The following is a 20948-nucleotide window of genomic DNA, read 5'->3' on the forward strand; positions in this document are numbered from 1 at the left end:
AATACAAATCTACATCCCCAGACTAAAACTTCATCACATTATTCCCAACTCATAGGAAAGCAATAGTCAGAAAAATTAGACAAATTAAAAGGGAATATCTCATCATAACAGAATTTCTTGACAAAAAATATAAGAAGATGGAAATGAGTCTACAATCAAATAAGTTTCCTAGCATCTCATTTTTTAGTCAAACCAAAAAAACCATTAACCAATGGTGAGTTCATTAAATTGTGTTTGATTGTAGCAGCCAAAGAAATAAGTTCAGAGAAAATAAACTGGTTTAAAACTATTAACTCTTCAGCTCAATCAAAATGATAACCTCCTGGATTGATATTATTACCTATCTGTGTGAAAAGATGAAATCTGTAAAACCTCAGAACAGACCAGAATTAACAGAACAGTTGCAATCAATTTGATGATAAGAAACATTCACTTAGAACCCCAATTAAGCAAAATAATCCTCCCACAAAAAGAATTTCCAGTTTTGTCATTAGTGAACCTATGTTACCAAAGAAATGTACCCAATCATTATTATATGTTTAATTTTGTCAGTAAAAAGAATTTGTTGAAATTTATTTTTAAAAGGGGTTAAGTGATTTGCCCAATGGGAGCAGTTAGTGGCTAGGCGCATTGAGAGCAGATTTAGAGGAGGAAGGGGGGGGAGTCCTGGGTTCAAATTTTACCTCAAACACTTCCTAGCTGGGTGATCCTGAGCAAATCACTTAAACCCAGCCCCACCCCCCAGCCCTTACCTCTCTTCTGCCTCGGAAGGAATACATAGTATAGACTATAAAACAGAAGGTAAGGGTTTAAAAAAAATGCTTTGCCCGGGGTGACAGGAGATAGAGATAATCTCTCCCTTTTACTTAATGCTTTAAGATTTCCAAAGTCCTTCCCTAACTTAATTCCCTAAAGGGTAGGGACTACCCAGCCTCCTTTTAGATATGAAGAAACCAACTGAAAGATTGCAGTTTGCCTGAGGGAGTCACTAGCTAGTAAGACCCTGGTATAGAATTCAATCCCAGGTGAGCCGGACTCCGACTTCGGGAGGCAACCTCGTTCTTAGCATTCCCCTCAAATTTGTCCCCAGAGCCTGGCTCCAGTCTCCCCTACGGGGTCTCTCCAAGCTCTAGCTGGTTCAAGGCAAAAAGTTCCACCATCTGGGAGCCGCGGGGCAGAGCCTGAGAGCAGGGGCGGAGCCGCCCGGATAAATAAGAGGCTGTCTAGGGCTCCCTAACTGTTGTCTGTGGTCAGACAGCCAAAGCAGCCATGGCGGTAGCTGTCCAGCTCCTGCCCCTGCTCCTGCTGGTGGCTTCGGCCCTGGCGGGTTACACACCACGCTACACCCCGGATTGGGACAGCCTAGACGCCCGGCCGCTCCCCGCCTGGTTTGACGAGGCCAAATTCGGTGTGTTTGTGCACTGGGGAGTGTACTCTGTGCCTGCCTGGGGCGAATGGTTCTGGTATTACTGGAAGGACCGCAAAGACCCAGATGCCGAAGCTTTTATGCGCAACAACTACCCTCCCGGCTTCTCCTACGCCGACTTCGGCCCCCAGTTCCAAGCTAAATTCTACGACCCCAAAAAGTGGGCGGAAATCTTCGAGGCGGCCGGAGCCAGGTGAGACCAGCTGAGGCCGGCCTCACCCCACTATGCGGATGAGGAAATTGAGTCCCAGAGGTGGGGGAGACGGAGAAGCGGGATGGGACTCAGGTCTAGCCAGAGCAGCGCCACTAAATTGTACTCCCTGCCACCCGTAGAATTACTGGGAAAGGAAGGGCGAGTTTGAGGAGGGAGTTCTGGAACAGGATTCTAATCTAATCTCCACCCGGAACTTCTTTTGTATCCCCAGTCCCGGGAAGCATTTAAGAGGGAAAACATTTGCTATGAATTAGAATGCAAACAACTTGGGTGTAGAGATTATTTCTGTATTGATTGTATTTGTCAACATGGAATCTAGAAGCCCCCAAACTTGTAGCCAAGTAAAATATGATGAACCCCAAGTTTTAGGACTAGCTTGTAAATTGGAGATCCGGAAGCTTGTCCTTGTTCCCTGTTTCCTGTGAGAATCCACCCTGAAGGGAATCTCAGGCTAGGAGTTTCAGACTGTATAATGGACGCCAAGGTAAAGACAATTCTCTTGAGGTGGTGGATAAGCCCGAGCCCAGAGACTCTTTAGCAGCCTGTCAGTCTCGTAAGCAGAACATCCAGAGCTTGATCCTTGAAGGAGAGTGTGATATACTGGGAGAGGCTTCTGGAGACCAGAAGAGTCCTAGTTGACATATTTGTATCCACAGAGAACAGACCACACCTAGTAGGTTGGACCATTGGCAATTTGCATGTCCTCTTTTTTTTTTTTTAATAAACCCTTATCCTCCATCATCATATCAGTTCTAAGACAGAAGAGCCGCTGGGGTAGACAGTCAGGGCTGTGACTTACCCAGGGACACTGCTAAGAATTGCCTGCCCTTTTGGGGCAGAATGAGTTAGGATTAGATTTAGGTGTGTCATCTTGGCCAAATCGTTTAACTTCTCTCCTGGATTTCACTTTCCTTATCCATTAAATGAAGGGGTTGGACTAGATGGTATCCAACTTCCCTTAGAGTTCTCCATATACCTCTTTTGCATATAGGTTTTGGAATATTGTCTCCCTGATAAAGCTCCTTCCTGTAGGGACTGTAATGCACTTAAGAAATGTTTTGTTGCCCTGAATCAACAAGTATATATTCAACCCTTGTACAAAGTAGCTGGGTGCTGTGCCTCAGCCCTAGGGATGCAGTTATAGGGCAGCTAATGTGTAATTCAGGTAGCTCCTCCTGAACTTGAGTAAATTCATTTTACTGCATTGACTACTTTTGTTACCTGGAAGCTTTGAATAGGATATTCTTTGGCTTCTCTTGGTCTTTTGTCCAGTATGTAAATCTGAAATAAGATTTTAGGAGCATAAATTTGGAACTGAAGGAACCTCAAGAGCCTCTTTTTCCAACTCCTCACAGCTGAGTGGACCCAGATGATACTTCTGAATCCCCAGTTCTGTAATTCTGATTGGGTGATTGCTTGTCACATGTCCCTCCATTCATTATATTCCTCCCTAGGTTTTGCCTCAAAATACACACCTAAACCAGAACACCTTTTAACACACCAACACTCCCCCCATTCCCCTTACTCCACCCCCACCTTTCTGCTGAGCTAAAGAAAAATTTGAATTTTAGTTGAATAGGGTGGGAGAGATTAAATGACTTTCCTAAGGACACCAAGGCAGTAATTAGCAAACCTGGTATTTGCACCCAGAAAATTAACTCCAATGGTCATAAATGGCAGTTGTTGTTTTTCTCACATAGGTTTAGAAAAGGGATTGTTCAGCTTTGTTCTGTGTCCTGGACCTCTTGGCAAATTGGGTGAAGCCTGTGACCCACATCTCAGAATCAGGTTTTCAAAGTCCTTAAGGCCAGAGAAGAGGCAGCTGTTTTACTGGTGACCTCTGCCTTTGTTCCTATTTAATTTACTTCTTTTATTAAGTACCCCATCTTGTGCCAGGTCCTGGGGATACAGAGGAAAAATGGAAGAGATCCTCACTTTCTGGAGCTTTCATTTCACTGAGACTGTATGGAAAAAGATGAGTAAATGCTAGAGAATGTAAACAGGAAGAAAGCTTTTAACAGCATGATTTTGCTTTCCACAGGTATGTGGTTCTGACCTCCAAGCATCATGAAGGCTACACAAACTGGCCCAGTCCTACATCTTGGAACTGGAATTCTATGGATGTAGGGCCCCACCGGGATCTGGTGGGAGAATTGGGACCTCACCTTCGAGAGAAGTAAGTGTGTCTGGTGTAGCTCAGAGCTCTTGACTCCCCTTCCTTCACTTGCAGATCTCCTCTTCTTCCCCCTCTGCTTTCTGAAGTGACTAGAGACTAGTTCCATTGTCTCTGAGCTTTGTTCTGTCCTGGCTCTGCTAGTCTGAGGTTTAGCAGCTGGCCTGAAGCCTAGCATGACCAGGCTACAGGTGGCAATTGGCTGGTGAATAGAAACTGCCCAGAGAGATCAGTGTCTGTGTCAGCCTAGGAAACCATCCATTGATCTGGGAGTTTCCCTGGTCCTGGGGAGGTGTTTGGAAGGTTAGATATGTCAGCTAAAGTGGCTAATGCAACCTTGGGTAGAATGGGCTGCTTTCCACAGGGTGAACCTACTCTCCTTCCTTACAGGTCTTCTAGCAGAGGCTAGATGATCACTTGTTGACTGTATAAGAGTAGAAGGGATTTTTTCATGGTTGGATGGATCAGATTGCCTATGACATGTCCCTCCATTGGTTTTGCCCGAAATACCCACCTAAACCAGAATGCTTTTTCACCCTACCTGTATCTCCACCTTTCTTCTGAGATTAAAAAGTAATAATAATTAAAATTTGAGTTTAAGAGGGAGTAGCAGGTGAATTCAAGTGCTATAGTTTCTTTCTGAGTTTGAGTAACTGTTCCACACAGCATTTTTTGTTGTTGTTTGGTTATGACTCTTTGTGACCTCATTTGGGATTTTCTTGGCAAAGATACTAGAGAAGCTACCATTTCCTTCTCCAGCTCATTTTCCAGATGAGGAAATTGAGGCCAAAAGAGTTAAGTGACTTGCCCAGGGCCACAGAACTAGGAGGCATCCAAGGCTGAATCTGAACTCAGGTCTTCCTGACTTGAGACCTGGTACTCTACCCAGTGCATTACCTAGATGCCCAACCACAACAATTTGCCTTTTGAGTTTATATCTAGAATAGAGACTGCATTGTATCTACCTTACTGGAAATCATTTATTAAAGAAGGAATAGAAGAATTTTCTAAAAGCCTAGAAAGCACTAAGTTAAAGAAATTAACTGGGGGAAAAGGAAATATAGGGATGAGAGATGGGTACAGTTCTTAGAAAAAAGGCATAGAAAGAGGCCTTTTGCTGGGGGAAAATATGTCCTAATTTGTAGTCCCAATTGATTCTCCATCTCCATAGAGTAGGGTGCTTATGCCTATGGGGTAAGTATGATTTCTTTTTTTTAACCTTTATCTTTTGTCTTAGAATCAATACCATATATATATATTTTTTTTTAAACCCTTACCTTCCATCTTGGAGTTGATACTGTGTATTGGCTCCAAGGCAGAAGAGTGGTAAGAGCTAGGCAATGGGGGTTAAGTGACTTGCCCAGGGTCACACAGCTGGGAAGTGTCTGAAGCCAGATTTGAACTTAGGGCCTCCCATCTCTAGACCTGGCTCTCAATTCACTGAGCTACCCAGCTGCCCCATCAATACCATATATTGATTGGTTCCAAGGCAAAAGATCAGTAATGGATAGGCAATGGGAGTTAAATTACTTGCTAGGCAGTGGCTAAGACTAAATTTGAACCTCTCCTCTCTAGGCCTGGCTCTCAATCCACCGAGCCATCTAGCAGCACTGCCCCCCAAACCAAGTATTACTTCTAATTGTATTCTCTAATGGCATCCCTGTAATGATGCAGATCTCAGCACATCCTCTGTAGCTGACCTTCGCCCAAGGCTGTCCACCCAATGTGCTAGGGCCCTTTAATGAGAGAAAAAGAGCATTTAGTTTGTCTATTGGTTATTCTTGGGACTTGCCACATGCTGACCCCATCAGGTCTTTTAACTCCTCTATTTCTTTAGTGAGATCCTTTAAGCCATTTCTCCTTGGAAATTCAAGAAAATCCTGCAACAGAATCCTCTAATAAATATTGCTTGTTGATGAATTCAATCCCTCCTGTGACTATCAGCACTTCAAAGCTACAGATTCTGATTACCCACTTGGCAGCTCCACTCTACCTCATGCACATGTGCAGGTCCTGTGTGTGTTGTTTCTTTAGTGGCCTTTGAAAACACTCTTTGTGAGCCAATTCTGATGGCTGCTTTCTGGTTTTAGGAATATCCATTTTGGACTGTACCACTCACTTCTGGAATGGTTTCATCCCTTCTATTTGCTTGACAAGCAAAACAACTTTACAACCCAGAACTTTGTTGCTGCCAAAGTCCTACCAGAACTGGTTGATCTTGTGAACAGGTGAGAACCTCACTGACTTCCGTTTCTTTTTCTCCTCTGTCAAATTGGGTTATTGCCCATCTCATGGACCTTTGTAACTTTAATGGGCTAGAGAAATGGGAGGTGCAGGAAGCTGGTTTTGTTGCTTGAAAAAATATCCTCTATGGATATAGTCATTCCTCTGAGATCTGAGTGCAGCCCTACTAAGGGGTAAGGCCACCAAAGGACCAGTAATTTCTATGGATCCAGTGGCTAAAGTAAGCCAGTGCCTGCTGCCCTGGGGATGGATTCAAGGAGTAGCATTGGATGCTTACAAAGCTTTTTTATTTTTTCAGGGGTGGGGAGGCTGAGATATAACTACATTGGTATAAGGATGCCCAGTGAAGAAGTTACTTCTCTCAAGTGGATCGACATCTTCTTAGAGTATTCAAGGACACTCAGAGAGTTAGCAGTTTGCCAGGAACATAGCCCCAGAATGGACCATAGGCAAAACTTGAACCCTAGTCATTCTTACTTCAAGGTTTTCTCTGGCCACTGCTCAATCCTGCCCTTCTACAAAGTACTTTAAAGCCATGATTTCACTCCTGTGAGGCAAGGAGAAGAGTCTAATCCCCAGGTAATAGATGAGGGCAGTGAGGCTCAAACTGGGAAATTCCTTGTCTGAGGGAGGTTACATGCTTCTTCCTAAGTGCTTGAGCTGGGCATAAAGCCTGGGTCTCCTGGCTGCTGATCAACTACTAGTTCTTCTCAGACTCCACTGCTGTTCTAGGATGTAAAGATTCCTCCAGCTTCTTACCCATCCATGTGTCTTTCAGGTACAAACCTGATCTGATCTGGTCTGATGGAGAATGGGAAGCCCCAGACGCTTACTGGAATTCCACTGAGTTCCTCGCCTGGCTGTACAATGACAGCCCTGTTAAGGTATGTGACTGGCCAATGACTGGCTGTGACAGTAGAAGGCTGGGGGAGCCAGAGCCTGAAGCCAAGTGCATCCTTCCTTCCCCTCCCTGATTTGTCAGGAGAGAAAATTCTGGATGGAGAAATGAGGAAGGTTTACAAGAAAGCAGGATTCAACTTGTTACTGTGGGGATATTTCATTAGACTTAGAGTAAGAAATTCAAGTTTCTGCATGTTCACATTGTCCTTGGCAGATGGTGAAAATAATTGTTCGCTAGCGTGTGGTCCTAGGTGACATCCATGGCAGCCCTTTAGGTCTGGGGCAAAGTCATTCAATGTGCCAAGGATTACTAACAAACATTTCATTTCATTTCAGTCACTAATGTTTTATGCAATGCCCACTATGTTTGTGCCATGAATATAAGACACTTTGTCTGCCCTCAGAACTTATTGTCTACTAGAAGGAATCAATAGCATGCATACGACTATAATACAAGATCATATATCTGACCCATGCATAAGATGGCTCCCACCAGTTGAAGGACAAAGCTAGGAAGGATAGCTAGCCAACCCTCTGGGTGACAAGCTCCAAAAGGATCTTGATAAGGCTAGAGCCCTGGGAGAAATCTAATTAGATGAAGTTAATAGAGATGAATATCAAGTCTTCACTTGGGTACAAAATGTCTACATCACCATTATAGGATGAGAGGAAGGATGAATAGATAGATAGCAATTGTTCTGAAAAGCATCTGGGGATTTCAGTGCATTTATAGGCTTCACTTGAGTCAGCAATGTGGTATGGCAGCCCCCAAACCATATTTTTAAAAAAGCTAATGGGATCTTGGATTGCATTAAGATAGGCTGAGATTCCAGGAATTGGGAGGTTGTAGTCTCACTACATGGTCTTCTTCAGACTTTGCCTGAGGGATCATGTTCATTTATGAGCACTACAGCTTAAGATGGTCATGAAAAGGACAGCTGGATGACACAGTGGATAGAACCCCAAGCCTGGAGTCAAGATGCAATAATTTTGAATCTGGCCTCAGACACTTCCTAGCTATGTGGCTGTAAGCAAGTACCCCCTTTCTCTTCTCTCTTAGAGTTATTACTAAAACAGTAAATAAGAGAGTTTTTTTTTAAGGTCATGAATAACCCAGAGTGTAGGAATAGCAGGAATTTAGAAAGGATGGTGAAGGGCTGTGCATCCATCCTTCATATGAGGACCAATGGTAGCAATAGTGTTTGTTAAGCTTTACTTAGTAAAATAAATTCTTGAATTGTAAAGTAGTCCAGGAAAACCTAATGGATTTGCTTTTGTAGCTGTAGATAAAGGAATCCTTGTGGCTTTATTCCTCGTGACTCAGTTCTGCTTTTCTTCTTTTAGGATCAGATTGTGGTTAATGATAGATGGGGCAGAGAAGATCTATGTAAACATGGGGGTTACCTTACCTGCCATGACAAGTACAAGCCAGACACTCTTCCAAAACGCAAATGGGAGATGTGCACCACCCTTGATAAAAAAACCTGGGGATATCGGCGAACCATGGAGAGCAATGATGTTATGACTGAACTAGAAATCATTTCGGTAAGAGCTGCTTTGACTTTGATCTTCTGAACCAGGGTGGAGAGGAGGAGATAGTAGGAAGACCTTGAGAGTTAGGAGTCTGATGTCCTTGTCTTAGTTGCATGATCTCTTCCTATGGACCCTTCCAATTCTGACATTCTTCATTCCAAGCGTCCTCCCAAATCTGAAATTCTGGGCTGTTAGGACTCTTCCTGGTCTGACATTCTGAATTCAATAGTCTTCCCATTTCTGATACCATCTTCATGAAACCTTTCCTGATTCCTCCTGTGTCCTCTCTTCCAAACAACCTCTCAATATATTTATATTCTTCTTGTTTTCTTTTTCTTTAATCGAAAAATTTATTTAATTAATTAATTTAGAATATTTTTCCACGCTTACATGATTCATGTTCTTTCCCTTCCCTCTTCATACCCCCCTACTGTAGCCAACGAGCAATTCCACTGGGTTTTACATGTGTCATTGATCAAGACCTATTTCCATATTATTAATAATTGCACTAGGGTGATTGCTTAGAATCTACATCCCCAATCAAATCCCCATCAACCCATGTGATCAAACAGTTGTTTTTCTTCTGTGTTTCTGCTCCCACAGTTCTTTCTCTGAGTGTGGACAGCATTCTTTCTCATAAGTCTCTCAGAATTGTCCTGAATCATTGCATTGCTGCTAGTAGAGAAGTCTATTATATTTGATTGTGCCACAGTGTATCCATTTCTGTGTACAATGTTCTCCTGGTTCTGCTCTTTTCACTCTGCATCAATTCCTGGGGGTCATTCTAGTTCACATGGAATTCCTCCAGTTCATTATTCCTTTCAACACAATAGTATTCCATCACCAACAGATACCACAGTTTGTTCAGCCATTCCCCAATTGAAGGGCAGCCCCTCATTTTCCAATTTTTTTGTCTCCACAAAGAGCGCAGCTATGAATAGTTTTGTTCAAGTCTTTTCCCCTATTATCTCTTTGGGGTATAAACCCAGTAGTTGTATTCCTGTATTAAAGGACAGGCAGTCTTTTAAAGTCCTTTGTGCATAGTTCCAAATAGCCATCCAGAATGGTTGGATCAAATCACAACTCCACCAGCAATATATTAATGTCCCAAATTTGCCACATCCCCTCCAACATTTATGACTTTCTTTTGCTATCATGTTAGCCAATCTGCTAGGTGTGAGGTGTACTCAGAGTTGTTTTAATTGGCATTTCTCTAATTATAAGAGATTTTGAACACTTTTCCATGTGCTTATTGATAGTTTTGATTTTTTTATCTGAAATTTTCTTTTGTTTTTGATGCCTATCACAATTGGTACTTGGAAGATAGTAGGAATTTTTAAAAATTTTCTGTGGATTTGCTTGAGGTCCCTCCCAGCTTGAAAGTCTTGTGTTCTAAGGATTCTTCTAGACCTGAGTTCTAAAGAACCTCTTGACTATATTATTCTGGTTTCTAAGAGCTCTTAAAAAACAGAGAATGAGCCCAAAGTTGTTTGACTCTTAACTGGGATTTTCAAAACATTTATAAATTTCTGAGCAATGTATCTGGCATCATTGTTGATAGGGTGGGCACTTCATTGTTTCTTTTTCTTTGTAGGAACTAATTGAAGTCGTGGCCTATGGAGGAAACTATCTCATTAACGTTGGGCCCACAGCAGATGGAATCATTCCCCCCATCTTTGAGGAAAGGCTCCGTTCTGTGGGAAGCTGGCTGAAGATCAATGGAGAGGGCATCTATGCTTCCAAACCATGGAGAGTTCAAAATTACAATGACACCATCAATGTATGGTTAGTTGCATCCCCCTACATTAGGAGGTCACCAGGTCTATTGTTTCATCCCAGCTGAGGATCTCTCTTGTATCCAGACCTGGTTTACTATGCCCCATATCCAGCAGAGGTCCCCTGAGTTCCTCTTCCTAATGAGCCCAGCAAGGTTCAGAAGCTTCCAGATTTCCCTCAGGTTGACCCCTGCTATCCACAGACTCATAAAAGATTCAGCAAATCCAGGCATTTTGGTCTGATTCTGAGATTCTTAGCTTTTATATGCCATGGACAACTTTAGCCAGTCCAGTAAAGCCTTTCTAAGAAAAATGGTTTTATATGCATAAAAAAAAATACTAAGGATACAAAGGAAGCCAACTATATTTTAATGAGCATAAATTTTTTTTCCTGTCCAAATTCATACATTGTTCTCACTCTATGGGAGTACCATAGAGAACTCCAAGTTCAGAGCCATGATTCTAATGGCAATCATGGGCCCTCAGAGCCATAGGTCCCTCTTTACTTTGTACCTGAAGCCAGGAGAATAAATGAGATGCACTGTGTTCTGCTCTTGGTCTAGCACTATTTGCTTTTAGCTGCTATTTTCCCATGAATTTATAGGTCAAAGGCCATGTAGGATGAGATAAGAGTAGAGTGGGAAAGATGACAATGATCTTTGACATTTACAGTGTGCTTTATATGCCTTGTCATTCTGTAGTGAAAAATCGAATCAGCCCTATTTTCAAATGAAGAAACTGAGGACCCGAGAATTAAAGGCCACCCAGGAAGTAGTAAAACTAGGACTCAGACTTGAGGCTTTTCCTTTTTTTTCTTTTTATTTATTTATTTATGTTTTAATTAAAACCCCCGTACCTTCGGTCTTGGAGTCAATACTGGAGTCAATTGGCTCCAAGGCAGAAGAGTGGTAAGGGCTAGGCAATGGGGGTCAGGTGACTTGCCCAGGGTCACACAGCTGGGAAGTGTCTGAGGTCAGATTTGAACCTAGGACCTCCTGTCTCTAGGCCTGGCTCTCAATCCACTGAGTCATCCAGCTGCCCCCAAGGCTTTTCTTTAAAACCCTTATCTTGTTTCTTAGAATCAATACTAAGTATTGGTTCCAAGGCAGAAGAGTAGTAAGGGCTAGGCAATTGGGGTTAATGACTTGCCCAGAGTCATATAAGTAGGATGTATCTGAGGCTAGTTTTGAACCCAAGCTCCCCTTCTCTAAGACTTCCTTTCTATCCACTAAGCCATCTAGCCATCCCCAACTTAGCACTTCTGACTCCAAGTATTTTTCCCCATTTCTAACTCACACCTATCTCCTATTCTTCACCACTAAGGAAATGCTTTTGGCCCATATGGATCTTGTACCATGCTTTCTGCAGTTTTTTTTTTCTCCTCAAATGGTTAGGTTAGGTCTTTGGTTAAATATCGTTCCTATTATTCACTATAGAACCGAGGACAGCACTGACTCTGGAGACAGAAGGCAGCCTGGGTTGAGATCCCACCTGAAACTTATGGCCATGGGCCTTCCACTCCCTGGGCCTCCTTTTTCTCATCTCTAAAATACATCTGAGGTCCCTTTCTAGCTCTCTTTCTGGATCACATGATTTTCTGTCCAACAAGTGGCAGCAAATACTTTCTGGGTGTCTACTTTATATTCATCCGGTGAAATACCACGTAGATTGCTTAAAAGAGAAGACCTCTGTTTGGAAGGGGAAGCAGAAGGAGAATGCTACAAGCTCCTAAATTCAAAGGAATTTCCTAGGTTCTTTGTAAATAACAGAAACTAAGTCCAAATAATGGACCCATCCATGAGGATGGACTCTGATAGGACAAGGGCTTCCTGGATATTTCATTCTATTTTGGATAAGTCTGTGGTGGCTTCTTCTGCAGGTACACCACAAAGGAATCTGCTGTGTATGCCTTCTTCACCTCATGGCCAAAGGAAGGAGTGCTATTTCTGGCCTCTCCTATACCCACAAATGACACAAAGGTAAGGGAGCTTTCATTCCACACTGGGTTATGGAAAGTGTTCTTTGTTCTTGGAAGCATTAGCCAAATCCAGAAGTCCTCTAGAGCAGAAACATTAAAGTCTTGGAGCTACTTATAATAAGAGAAAATATGATACTTTTGGTAAATCAATATCAGCCCAGAGGAATGTGTTTCTATTTGAGTCTGATGCCACTGATCTGGTGCCCCTTCCCTGAATTTTTCTCCTATTTCCCATGATTCATGGTTCCCTGGGATGGAAGGATCTCTTCCACCATGCACACACTCAACACTTACCAGGAATTATTTAGTCTTTTCTAGAGCTTTCAGCATTGTTCACAAATTTGTTCTCTAAGAATTGTCTTCCCAAAGATGAGAAAATGCCTCATCTCACTTCTTTACAGAGCTCAAATTTTTTAAATGTTCTGATTGATGGATTTGGATGATGTTGTTCCCACTCTGGGAAGCAAAGTAATATAGGGAGAAACACAGGAAATGTAAAAACAGAGCATAATAATTTATTTTTTTCACAAGGATACATATTTTTAAAATTTCAAAGATTTTATTTTCCCAATTGTACATAATTTTAAAAATTCATTTTTTAAAAAGCAAGAGTTCATGCCTTTAAGGGCCATGCTTTCTATCGGGTGAAGCAACTATATAACAAATGAGTACTTGTGAAATATAGACAATATCAGTACGGACTCTCCAAAATTATTTTCTTCCTGCTTAGCCAGTGAGGGGTGTTATAAAGTCAAGGTAATGTGAACTATGAAAAGGGATTATTACCTAACTACATTTTAGAGATCAAGAAGAGTCTTCCTCACTTAGCTGAGATCACCTGGCTAGAAAATATTGGAACCAAAACAAACTCTTCAGACTACAAGTCGCTTGACCTTTCTCTAGTATATCACAATGGAGGGTGAGAGATGGAATAATGGATAAAGAACAGACTTAAGAGTCAGAAATACCTGAATTTGAATCCTGCTTTGGATAAAACTTTCTGTATGATGCGAGAAAAGTCTTGTTCAGCCTCAGTTCCCTTATCTGGAAAATGGAAAAATGGAGATAATAGGACCTTCTTAAGGATTGTTCTGAGGATTAAATGAAATAACATATATACTATGCAGTTGTACTAGCTAATGAATTCTAGCTGATAGCTCTTTAGGCAGCACAGTTTTATGTGAATATGATTATAATTCTTGGAACACCCATTAACTTAACTGTGTAGCCTTGGTCAGATGACCTCCCCTCTCTGAAGCTCAATCTTCTTGCCTGTCTGATGAGGAGAATGGACCAGAACATGTCAACATCCTTCCCCTCTCTGTTTCAAAGTCTTAGAACTGGTTATATAGAATGGTCATGTTAAATCTTGTCTGTCTTTCTTTTTTTTTAACATTCCTTTCTTCATTTTTTCTTTCTAGGTGACAATGTTGGGAGTTCCAAACACCCGGGTGTGGTCAGGAGACACAGGAGTTGAAGGCATCTATATTGCCCTGCCTCTATTCTCTCAAAGCCTTGCAGATATGAAAATCTGGACCCTCAGACTAGAGAACGTGAAATGAGGCATCATATCTAAAATAATTATAATAAATATTATTTCTACCCAGATATATATATATTTTATAAAGTTTATTGGAAGGCAGATAGATAATATTCCTATAAGTAACCTGACCGCATGGTGCCTAGCCTGCCAGTCTCTTCCTCATTCCCCCTCACCTGCCTGCTCTGTCTCATCTCCTCGTGGTCCTCTTGTTGGTCTCCCCCAGTTCTGCCCCAAACCTTAACTTTTTACATACAGAACATACACGGATGCAACCCAGGCGCAACTGTGGTATGTCAGGAATGTTTGATAGACAGGCAAAGTTACTGAGGAGGGGGAGGGAATGAATTTCTTTGATACATGTCCCACTGACAAGAGGCACCACACCAATGTCTCTAATTCTTTACCATTTTGATTTTTCCTTCTAAGACATGAATTTTCTGACTCATCTTTTTTTTTTTAAATAAACCCTTACCTTCCATCTTAGAATCAATACTGTGTATTGGTTCCAAGGTAGAAGAGTGGTAAGTGTAAACCTCAAATTTCCTTATACTTATAAATGTTGGAAATTTCACCATTGGGATATTTCATACTTGGAAAATTTCTTACTGATAGTCTATTGGAATGGGAACCCCATTGGCATGGGAGGTTCTTTCTCTTCCCTTCTTAAGATTACTTTAGGACAGAGACCCTTTGCTGAACAATGGAAAGGACTTTGACCTATGCTTAAGCATAGAACAGGAATTTCTTTGAGTCTTGATTGATTTTAGAATTGATACAATGGAGATACTCCACCCTATTCAGTCCTAATAGGATTGAGTAAGGGCTGCAGCCTAGATCAAAATTTAATTATTCCAATCTCTACCATACTCAAGTTAACAGGATTTAGAAAGGGCTGGAACAAAGGAGTAAAGATTTAATCATTTGAAAAATATGACCTTCAACAGACATGTGCAAAGCCTCTGGGCGGTCCTGGGTTAAGCGAGAGCCTCCATTGACAGGGAAATTGATGAAGAGTGATTGGTAGATGTGAGGACTGAGGGGAGGCAACTTGGATGGTGTCCTTAAAGATAGGAGGGTCTGGAGACTCAGGGGAGAGGATTGAGTTTTTGGTCGGTGTGGTTCCTGGGGTCTGAGGAAGCTTGCTCTGAAGGAAGCTGAAGGTGGGGGCCTCTGAGACTGTTTCTCCATTTTGGACACGTGAGTAATAGGGACTGATCTCTTTTCTTTGCCCCAGCTATCTAAGGGCTTGGGCCTTTTGGCCCAGCCTAAACAGAAGGGGTATTTAAGCCCTATTTCCCTTCTCTCCCCTTTCTCTCTCTATATATATCTCTAATTCCTTTCTTGCTCCTATTGTAATTAAACTCCAAAAAAGGCTGACGGCTGACTTGAGTTTTTCATTTAGGAATTACATAGCTGATTCCTTGGCGACCTTAAATTAATATATATCAGTCTTTTAAAGTGATTCCCTTGTAACATTGTGGCTGACCACACGGGAGTCTAAAGAATCCTCTCAATAAAACTTTTTCCTTGCCTTTTTACTATACTGTTTCACCACTTAGTCCTTTTTTTTTTTTTTAAAAAAAAAAACTTGGCTTAAAGACACAGCTGCTAGAACACGTGAGTATAAAAAACTTTTTCTCTTTTCTCCTTAAGTTAAATTGGAATCAGCAGTTTTTTCTTTTTCTTCCCTTTAATCTTAAGGGACAGCTGGGTAGCTCAGCGGATTGAGAGCCAGCCCTAGAGGCAGAAGGTCCTGAGTTCAAATCGGACCTCAGATACTTCCCAGCTGTGTGACTCTGATAGACAGAAAACAGCTGTTTTTAAATCTCAGCAACAGGACTCTAAAGTCCTGGCTGGAAGAACTGTTTCTAAATATCCTTTCCCTTAAGGAACAACTTCCTGGATTTAAAAAAAAAAAAAAACCCTGTGGAAAGTTTGTTGCTTTGCCCTGCTCCCCACGTGTTTTGTGAAATTACAAAATATACATATAAAAATGAGTACTACATTCTTTGACAATTATATGGCAGCTGAAGAAGTAGGGGCATTGAGGAATGAAGGATACCTCCAAATTTTTATATTAATAGGTACTGTCATTTTTGTACTCCTCAATACTATATTTAGAGATGAAAAAATAAAAAATATTGAGGATAAAATAAAACAAAATGAGGATAAAATAAAACAAAATGAGGATAAAATAAAACAAAATGAGGATAAAATAGAAAAAATGAGGATAAAATAGAAAATATTGAGGATAAAATAGAAAATATTGAGGATAAAATAGAAAAAATTGAGGATACAATAGAAAAAATTGAGGATACAATAGAAAAAATTGAGGATAAAATAGGAAATATTGAGAATAAAATAGAAAAACTTGAGGATAAAATAGGAAATATTGAGAATAAAATAGGAAATATTGAGGATAAAATGGGAGATATGGAAGATAAAATAGGAAAAATTGAGGATAAAATGCAAGCCCAATTAGAAGATCTAAAATGTTTCTTACAGGATCAATGGGCAAACACCCACTCTACCAGAAACAGACCTGTTTCTGAACCTTTGAATGAGGAAATTTCCTTCCCTGAAATAGAGATGGAAAACACCTTCCCTATAGCCCAGTTAACAGACTGCTTCTCTCGTGCAGTGCAAATCTTGTCTGAATTTAATCCCCAAAACCCTTCCCCTGCAATCCCAGCTTCTCATGTTCCTTCTCCTACAGAAAACCTGAATAGTGCCAATAGAGCACACATGAAATATTAAAGTGAGACTCAAGGTTGCGACGCTTAACTTATGTTTAAGTCGTAGGACTTCCTTGTATCTACACTCCTTTTGAAGTACTCAAACAAGTACAAAGCTTGACTATCATGCTGGCTCCCTATATCTCTGAAGGAAAAAAAATCAGACAAGGGAATGACATTTCCCCATCAAAATAGAATTCTAATTCTTTTCTTCTTATATTATGGCAACTTCCTGTAGTCTTGGCTACAAATGGCTAAGTGAAATATTACTGCATTCTGTCCTACATACTTGTGGGATAGAAATTACTTTAAACTGGACCTATGCAAGGTCTATTTTGAGTTTTTCTTATGTTTTTGATTATTTTTTCTATTCTTTTGATAATTGACACATACAACCCCATAACTGAACATTGCATTCTGAGCTAAACTTGATATTTTTTTTTTAATACTTACTTCAGGGGGGATTGTATTTTAATTTAAAATCTAAGAATTTTTGAATTTTTTTTGTTTGAGATTTTATTTTTATAAAAATCCAAGACTTTTGTTTAAGATTTTACTTTTATAAAAAATTCAAAGATTTTGATTTTGTTCAAGAAAAGATCTTCAAGAAAGAAGCTTGAAACTTTTATATCCAGAGAATGAACTGTTGCAGAAAGATGCCAAAAACCTACACTTCATCAAGAAGATCAAGAATGAACTTTGGATGTGATTGATTGAACTGAACTTTTGATTGAACATTTATTGTAACATTTATGCCAAAAGGGACTGCCCCTAATTTGGTTTTCTGTCAATGCGCCTAGCAAACATTGGTTTTGCTTTCTTTTCTTTTCTATTTCCTCTCTCACTATTCTAATTTCTCTTAGAAAATTGAATATTGTGTATATCTTTAGTTAGAAGTGAATTTAGAACTACAAAATGATTATGTTAAATGATCAATGGGGAGACTAGTCTCCCAATGATCATCAGGGGGGATTGTAAACCTCAAATTTCCTTAGACTTATAAATGTTGGAAATTTCACCATTGGGATATTTCATACTTGGAAAATTTCTTACTGATAGTCTATTGGAATGGGAACCCCATTGGCATGGGAGGTTCTTTCTCTTCCCTTCTTAAGATTACTTTAGGACAGAGACCCTTTGCTGAACAATGGAAAGGACTTTGACCTATGCTTAAGCATAGAACAGGAATTTCTTTGAGTCTTGATTGATTTTAGAATTGATACAATGGAGATACTCCACCCTATTCAGTCCTAATAGGATTGAGTAAGGGCTGCAGCCTAGATCAAAATTTAATTATTCCAATCTCTACCATACTCAAGTTAACAGGATTTAGAAAGGGCTGGAACAAAGGAGTAAAGATTTAATCATTTGAAAAATATGACCTTCAACAGACATGTGCAAAAGCCAGAAACCTCTGGGCGGTCCTGGGTTAAGCTAGAGCCTCCATTGACAGGGAAATTGATGAAGAGTGATTGGTAGATGTGAGGACTGAGGGGAGGCAACTTGGATGGTGTCCTTAAAGATAGGAGGGTCTGGAGACTCAGGGGAGAGGATTGAGTTTTTGGTCGGTGTGGTTCCTGGGGTCTGAGGAAGCTTGCTCTGAAGGAAGCTGAAGGTGGGGGCCTCTGAGACTGTTTCTCCATTTTGGACACGTGAGTAATAGGGACTGATCTCTTTTCTTTGCCCCAGCTATCTAAGGGCTTGGGCCTTTTGGCCCAGCCTAAACAGAAGGGGTATTTAAGCCCTATTTCCCTTCTCTCCCCTTTCTCTCTCTATATATATCTCTAATTCCTTTCTTGCTCCTATTGTAATTAAACTCCAAAAAAGGCTGACGGCTGACTTGAGTTTTTCATTTAGGAATTACATAGCTGATTCCTTGGCGACCTTAAATTAATATATATCAGTCTTTTAAAGTGATTCCCTTGTAACATAAAGGCTAGGCAATGGGGGTTAAGTAACTTGCCCAGGGTCACACAGCTGGGAAATGTCTGAGGCCAGATTTGAACCTAGGACCTCCCATCTCTAGGCCTGGCTCTCAATTCACTGAGCCACCCAGCTGCCCCCTAACTCATCTTAATCAAAGGACAGTGTCCTCCATTTGACCTTAGTGAATACCTTCAACGTCTCCCTCCATGAAAGGTCGTCAAAAGGCAGATCTTAGTGAATAGGTGACCTTACCCATGTAATTAGTCTCAGAAATTGTTTAAAATAGTCATCTTTTTTTCCTCTGCCTCCCTAATCACCCCACAGTCACAAATATGATGGCTCAATCCTATAAGTAAGGGTCAGATACTAGAAGAGAAAGGGAAGTGGAACCAAGTCTAGCCAGGCAATGTAAAGTTGGTTTGGTGTTAGCTACTGGTTGAAGAAACTTCCCTAAGAGTGAGCAGGAGCCTGAAGAGAAAGTGGAAATCTCAGAAAAATCTAACACTGAACTAGCAGGGGGCAGAGCTGAGGTAAAGAACTCCAAGTGTAACTCCAAACAATGTTTGGGAATGGAGTTGGTTGGCAACTCCTTCTAGGAGGTATGCAGTTGTGTCCAGGAGGCTAGCACTATGAGTGCCAGGAACTGTCCCTCTCTAGAGCAGGCCAGTCTCTGGTGCCTGCTTTTTGATACTGATAGTTCCCCATGGAATAACCTAGAAGGATTTCTGCTCCCTTGGATAGGGGAAAGATTGGGGAAAAGGCACTTGGTGATACCCAAATGATGGAGTATTTACTTTTGTTTGCATTCTTATCTTTTCAGATAAGAATGGCATCATGTCACTTGCTGCTAAATTCCTTTTCAACTTGTGCAATTAAGGAATAAATTATCCAATTTCATGTTTTTTTGCTTGTGCCTCTTGATATGTAAATGTTTTGATATCTATGAAAAAAATTAACTTTTCCATTTAAAAAGGATATTGTGCTGTTCATCCCACCAGGCAGGCCCCTGCCTGCCTTTTCAGAAATCCTTTGATAAAAAGAGATCTTTAGGGTGTTCCCCAAATTGTAACATCAGAATCCCACTGTTAGACAGTGGAAAAGCCACCCATTTGGAGGCAGAATTGCTGGGGGCAATTCCTGGTAGAGGCAAGTCCTGCCTCTACCAATAACTTAAGTGGGAGTTAATTGGGCAAGACAATTTAGTACCTTGTCTCTCACTTTGTACTTCCATTTCCATGAAATGCCTCTATCACCATTTTTCCAATAAGGATAACTTAGAAGTAACAAGTGATCATCCAGTAGAAAAAGTCCTGGACAAAAAGACTACTAGGTGTACCTCTAATAATGACCACATGCCATTACAGAAGGTCCTTGAGCCCCTCAGGTTCTTGTTTATAAAATGGTGTTGATAATTATTTACATTGCTGTAGTGCTTTGGAATGTATAAAACAATTTCTCTAACTGTACTTTTTTTAATACCTTTATCTTCAGTCTTAGAATAGATGCTGTGTACTGGTTCCAAGGCAGAAGAGTGGTAAGGGCTAGGCAATAGGGGTTAAGAGACTTGCCCAGGCTCATACAGTCAAGATGTGTCCAAGGTCCCATTTGAACCCAGAATTTCCCATCTCTAGACCTTGCTCTCACAGTTCCCTGAGCTACCTAACTGCCCCTTCTAGCTGCACTTTGAGGAAATGAGTGCCAGTAATATTGTTCCCATTTTAAAGGTGAGGAAAGTAAGGCTCAATGAAGGACTTAGAGAACTACAGAGTTAGAAGGGACCTCAGCAGCCTTGCCTAACCAGGAATCCTCACTACAATATACAGAATAAAGGCTTATTCAATTGTTGTTTAAAGACCTGGTATGTAGAAGGTCCTTTCCTAAAAATAATAAACAGTATATAATTAAAACCATCAACAAGTATCATCTGCAATGGGGATAAATTAGAAGCCTCAATAAGATCAGGAGTGAAACAAGGATGCCCATTATGACCTCAATTATTTAACATTGTACTAGAAACAATAGCAGTAGCAATTAGAAAAGAAAAAGAAATTGAAGGCATTAAAATAGGCAATGAGGAGACCAAACTATCACTCTTTGAGAATGATATGATGGTCTGCTTAAAGAATCCTAGAGAATCAACCAAAAAGCATGTCGAAATAATCAACAACTTTAGCAAAGTCGCAGGATACTAAATAAACCCACATTAAGTCATCAGCATTTCTATATATCTCCAACACATCCTGGCAGCAAGAGTTACAAAGAGAAATTCCATTTAAAATCACCCTAGACAATATAAAATAGTTGGGAATCGCTTTGCCAAGACAAATATAGGAATTATACAAATATAACTACAAAACACTTTCCACACAATTAAAACTAGATCTAAACAATTGGAAAAACATGAATTGCTCATGGGTAGGATGAGTTAACATAATAATAATGATAATCATACCCAAACTTATTTACTTATTCAGTGCTATACCTATCAAACTACCAAGAAA

General features: G+C 40.6%; 1 protein-coding gene across 1 annotated transcript; it reads left to right on the forward strand.

Moving 5' to 3' along the window:
* The first annotated feature begins 1022 nt into the window (after nucleotides 1-1022).
* LOC100010923 (tissue alpha-L-fucosidase-like) lies at nucleotides 1023-19344 on the forward strand. Its single transcript, XM_003341016.4, has 8 exons — nucleotides 1023-1619; nucleotides 3682-3816; nucleotides 5904-6041; nucleotides 6836-6941; nucleotides 8302-8502; nucleotides 10085-10275; nucleotides 12145-12244; nucleotides 13665-19344. Exons 1-8 carry the CDS (start codon nucleotides 1270-1272, stop codon nucleotides 13803-13805), a joined length of 1362 nt encoding a protein of 453 aa, XP_003341064.1. The 5' UTR covers nucleotides 1023-1269; the 3' UTR covers nucleotides 13806-19344.
* The last annotated feature ends 1604 nt before the right edge of the window (nucleotides 19345-20948 follow it).

The sequence above is a fragment of the Monodelphis domestica genome, chromosome 4, assembly GCF_027887165.1.
Source record: "Monodelphis domestica isolate mMonDom1 chromosome 4, mMonDom1.pri, whole genome shotgun sequence".
Lineage (NCBI taxonomy): Eukaryota > Metazoa > Chordata > Mammalia > Didelphimorphia > Didelphidae > Monodelphis > Monodelphis domestica.

Coding starts and splice junctions, on each gene's coding strand:
- LOC100010923 (XM_003341016.4), top strand. CDS start 1,270: ATGGCGGTAGCTGTCCAGCTCCTGCCCCTGCTCCTGCTGGTGGCTTCG. Junction 6,042..6,835: donor CTGGTTGATCTTGTGAACAG/GTGAGAACCTCA, acceptor TGTGTCTTTCAG/GTACAAACCTGATCTGATCT. Junction 6,942..8,301: donor ACAATGACAGCCCTGTTAAG/GTATGTGACTGG, acceptor TTCTTCTTTTAG/GATCAGATTGTGGTTAATGA.